The sequence below is a fragment of the Condylura cristata genome, unplaced genomic scaffold (assembly GCF_000260355.1).
Source record: "Condylura cristata isolate star-nosed mole 26May11 unplaced genomic scaffold, ConCri1.0 scaffold00006, whole genome shotgun sequence".
Taxonomy (NCBI): Eukaryota; Metazoa; Chordata; class Mammalia; order Eulipotyphla; family Talpidae; genus Condylura; species Condylura cristata.
Genome location: NW_004567107.1, coordinates 25306171 through 25311107, shown reverse-complemented (window position 1 = coordinate 25311107; position 4937 = coordinate 25306171). Strand labels below are relative to the sequence as shown.

The 4937-nt window shown below is 46.7% G+C and overlaps 1 protein-coding gene across 1 annotated transcript in view; it reads left to right on the top strand.

The window, feature by feature from the left end:
• The window catches only part of TMOD1 (tropomodulin 1), a 60431-nt gene that overhangs the window by 35309 nt on the left and 20185 nt on the right, over positions 1 to 4937 (top strand). Inside the window, exons 5-6 of the mRNA XM_004677494.2 lie at positions 900 to 1030; positions 2481 to 2588. Of these exons, the coding sequence (XP_004677551.1) occupies positions 900 to 1030; positions 2481 to 2588 (239 nt within the window). The remainder of the gene's footprint in view (positions 1 to 899; positions 1031 to 2480; positions 2589 to 4937) is intronic.

Here is a 4937-nt window from a genome sequence, read left to right as displayed (position 1 = left end):
GTATCTTATTTTTAAAGACCTTCCCTGTCACAGTAGTATCTAAATATCCTCTTCTGGATATTTAGATACTATTCCAAGTGCATCGACTTCTTATATTCAGTTTATTTATTTTGGGGGGAGAGGAGCATCCAAAATTTAGTCTCCACATCCAGATAACACCAGCAAGTAAAACTGCAGGATGTTCCCCGTAGGTGACACATTCACAAAGCACGATTAGCCTAATGGTGAGAATGCGTCTGGTGTGTGAACAGTATCCTCGTCACAGTATTCAGCACTCAGTCCACCTGGAGTTTCTGTCTGTGTGCACCGTGAGATGACGTCAAGCTTTCATTGTTCGAAAGCTGCCTATCGTCCCAACACCAGTCTTTCCACAGCTCAGCTTCACCACTGGAATCATAGTTTGGGTCTGTCTCAGGGGCCTCTTCTGTCCCCTGGTCCATCATGTCCTTCCATGTGCCATATTGCGCTGTCACAATTGCTACACTGAATTGTCCCACATTGGTGTATAAAGAGAAATGAGGGTGCCCAGAGGATTATTATCCCTCCCTGTGGAAAATTCACACTCTTTCCCATCCAAGTTTTGCTCTAGCCTCACAAAAGCCCACTGAACCTAGGTAAAATGACTGTCCACACTGCGCAGATGCAGACATCGAGGTGCAGAGAATTTGGTCATTCTCTCAGCCCTTTCAGGATGGCTTCAAAGGCGGGGTCCCCAGAGTTGCTGAGCCCTGGCCCCCAGTCCCACAGGCTTCTCCCAGCGCTTCACCTCTCCTGGTAGTGTCTGCATGTCCATCAATGGCCACTCCCACCCCCAGCTCCTTCCAATGTCCTTGCATTGAGGAAAGTGGTCACCTTCCACCCCACTTCTGTGAGCCACCTCCCTCTTTTTGTTCATCTAGGTGTCATCAAACCCACGCAATACAAGCCTGTGCCCGATGAAGAACCAAATTCAACAGATGTAGAGGAAACGCTGGAGCGGATAAAAAGCAACGACCCGAAACTTGAAGAGGTTAACCTCAACAACATCCGGGTAAAGTCCCAATGAAGCGGGGAAAGCCATGCCCGGTGGCACCCAGAGGCCAACAGCCTGGGCCTGGCTGTGTAAAGAGAACAGGGTCCTGTTGGGGGCTCTCACTGCTTCTGGATCAGAAATAGGACAAAACCTTGGCGGGGGCTGGACAGTGTAAACATGGGCATCCCACGCCTGGTTCCTTTTGGAGAACTGCCACGTGGCCCAGGTGTTCGCCAGGGGCCAGTCTGGGCTTCCACTCTGCAAACCCAACATGTCATTCAAACCATGAGTGCTTCCCCCAAGAGAACCTCATGAGTTGGGGCAGCGGCCGTAGGCTTGTGGGGCCATCCAAGCCCAAAGGGGCTTGTCCTTCAATGCTGCTTCTGTGTAGTGTGTATGGTCAGCTGCATTCAGCAGCGGCCCCAGTAAAGACATAATGCAAGTCCAGATCTCTCTATGACCACCCGGACGCCAGCAGGATTAATTCTGGGGTGGGGTGGGAGTAAGACAAGAAGCAGGGCCCTCACGCTCCAGCTCCTCTTTCGTCTCTCTTATCTTTCTTTTCAGTGACTGCCAGCCCTAAAGCACAATCAGATTGGAAACCTGTTCCCACAGAGTTCTTCACCTGGCCTCCCCATGCTCTGCTCCCAAGGGGAGCTAAAATGACACTCTGAAATGAGAGAGCTATGAAAACACAGCCAGGGTCTGTCTTGATTGCCTCCATTGTCTGCTTTGTGCCCACGGAGAGGTGCTGGCACAATTCTGAGCTGTGTGCTGGCAGAAAGTGCTGGCTTGGGCAGCTTGGATGTGGGACCTGGCTGCTGCTTTGGCCCCTGACAGAGGGGGCCTCAGGCTAGGGCTGGACCCTCACACATGAGGCAGGTAGACTAGCCCAGTGGGCTCCACCTGAACAGGCCCAGCCCCTCCCCTCCCCATACCACCCTTGAGAAATGCTGATTTTATTGGTCTGGGACAGGCCCAACCATGAGCATTTTGTAAAAGTTTCAATGTGCAACAAGGCAGAGACCCTCCAGAACAGGGGTTTATTAGAGATCATCTAGGAAAACTTCCCCTACTTCAGTTTCCCAGAAACTGGTCCAGGGTGAGGGAGTAACTTCCCCAGCATCTTAGAGCAAGTCAGAACAATACCCCGGGTGGAAGCCAAAGAACCCCTGCCTTCTCCCACCTGCAGTCCCAGGATCTAGGCACAGGTCTCCTCTTCACCCTCTGCCTTTTTTGTTTTTTTTTCCTCCTCTTGTCTATGTGCTGCCATGGGTGTTACGTGGTATTTTCTCAATTTTTTTTTACCAGAAAGATCTCCCTAAATCTCAGCTATTTGGGGTAAATGAAAGAAATGCTTTCCTCATTCAATTAGTTTGGGGCAGAGGCTGCATGTCTGAGAGGCATCTGTCTCTCCAGCCTGCACCTGGTGAGGGCTGCTGGTCACTGTCTGCCTTTTTCTTTGCAGAATATCCCCATACCTACCCTCAAGGCATATGCAGAAGCTCTGAAAGACAACACACATGTAAAGAAGTTCAGCATCGTGGGCACTCGGAGCAATGACCCTGTGGCATATGTACGTACCTTCTTGCTACATTGAGCGTGTAGGGCATAGATGCAGAAGAGTTCGTGCTGTGACTTCAGAACTGATGAAGAACCCAGGTGGAATAGCAAAAGGTGCTGGGCTGGGAGCCAGGACAGGATATGGACAGCTCAGCTATTACCCAGCCACCTGTATCTTACCCTCGTTAGCCTCCACCACGCCCCAACCCTAGAAGTACAAGTCTACCCAATTTGCAGATGAGGAACCTGGGATGCAGAGAGCTCAGACAACTGCTTTGTCCAAAGTTGCATAACAACTGTGAGATACAGCTGAGTTTAAATGCAAGCCCGTTCAGATGACCTGTTTATTCTCTTGTGAGCTTTAGCAAATTGTGTCTTTCAAATAATTTCATCTAGGCTATCAAATTTAGGGGCACAAAGCTGTTCATATACTCTATTACCTTATTAACTTCCATGGGTTCTGTAGTGATGTCCCCTTTCTCATTTTCAAGATGAACAATTTGTGGCCTAGATTTTGTTGTTAGAAAGATTTATCAATCTTATTGATTTTCTCTATTGGTTCCCTGTTTTCAGTTTTATTGATGTCTTCTCGCCTCTGTTTTATTTCTTCTGTTTGCTTTGAGTTTAATTTGGTGTTTTTCTAGTTTCCTAAGATGGAAACTTAAGCTACTGATTTTAGGTTTTTTGCTAATATATGCATGTACCGCTAACAACCCCTTTTACTGCATCACACACATTTTGATAAGTTGTTTTCATTTTCATTTAGTTCAAAATGCTTGTTAGTTTCTCTCAGGATTTCTTCTTTAACTTATGTGTTATATAGAACTATGCTGTTTAATATCCATGTATTTGGGCTTTTACAATTCTCTGTGATTTCTAGTTTAATTCTTTTGTGATCTAGGAGCAGACAGGGAATGATTTCTTTCCTTTTAAATTTGTTAAAGTTTATTTTATGGCCCAGAATGTGGTCTCTTTTGGTGAATGTCCCATGTAAGCTTGAGAAGAGTATATGTATATTTTGCTGTTCTTGGGTAAAATAATCTATAGCTGTCAGTGTATCCAGCTGATTGATGGCATTGTTGAATTTAATTATGTTCTTAATGAATTCTTCCCTACTTGATCTGTCCATTTCTGTTAGTGAATTCATCCATTTCTTCTTGCAGTTGTATTAGTTTTTGCCTCACATAGTCAGACACTCTAACATTAGGCACATACAGGCTAAAGATATTTTCCAATTCTTAGAGAATTGACCCCTTTATCCTTATGCAATGTTTTTCTTTATTCTTGATAAATTTCCTTAATCTAAGGCCTATTCACAGCAATTTTTCTGATTTTTAAAGTAGGATAATTTTATTCAATATTTTTAAATGATATATCTAACTCCAGTCTCACATTGCTGCCATTGGGAGACCTCTGGATAGGTGACCTCTGACCTCACAAGGTCTCCAGTTGATCCTGAGTTTGCCTGTGGAACCACAGCTGGCAAGGCTGCTTGTCCTGTCTGCTGCTATGTCGTTCCATGCTGGCATTCACCTCCGCCCCATAGAGATTTACGGGAACTGACTCTGTGCCAGGCCAAGCTGATCTCAGCCACTCACACCAGAGTAACCATTGTTGAATACTGCAGTGCTTCTGAGTTGATAGATAAATAAGGCTTTCAAATAAGGCAGCATCCCCACTGCCTGCCCCAGTTCTTCTCCTGGGCTGCCACCATTCCTACATGTGATCCAGAAAACAAGGAGCTGACGCCTGGCGTGATGAGGCCTCCAAGACATACTCAGCCACCCATTGTCCACTCAGATGGGCCAGTGCACTTTCCTACTGACTGCTCAATATGTTGATTATCAGGCCCAGGCCAGACTTTCTTGGGAAAGTATGTAGAGAGAACATAGACTTAACCCCTCTCCTCAGAAGGATCCAGCATACTCATGGTCATAGGGAAAGTTGACATGACAATGGAGGAGAGTACGCTGAAATGGAAGGTGTTGAGGAGGGCTCCATGTTTTCAACAAGGAATGCTTCCCAGAAGCTAAGCCCTACATAGGGTTTCAGCATGCAGGGATGGCACGAATGGCATTCCTGGCATGCTTGTCATTTCTTACCACCAGTGCCCAAAGATCGTAGATCCTGAGCCTGTCAGTTGCTGGTGTCTCCCCTCCGTGACACTTCACTTCCACCAACTGCTAATTACCTGGTTTCTTTCAGAGGCTCTGATTGTCATCTACACCCCCCTGGCTAAATTCCTCTGAAACGTGCTGGGGCACCTGAGCTCCTGTCCTCTCATTTGCCCTGGTCACTTGCCCAGTGGGTGGTTTCCTAGGTTTCCTTCTCTGCTTTCTGCTGCTCCTGTGAAGAAAATGAT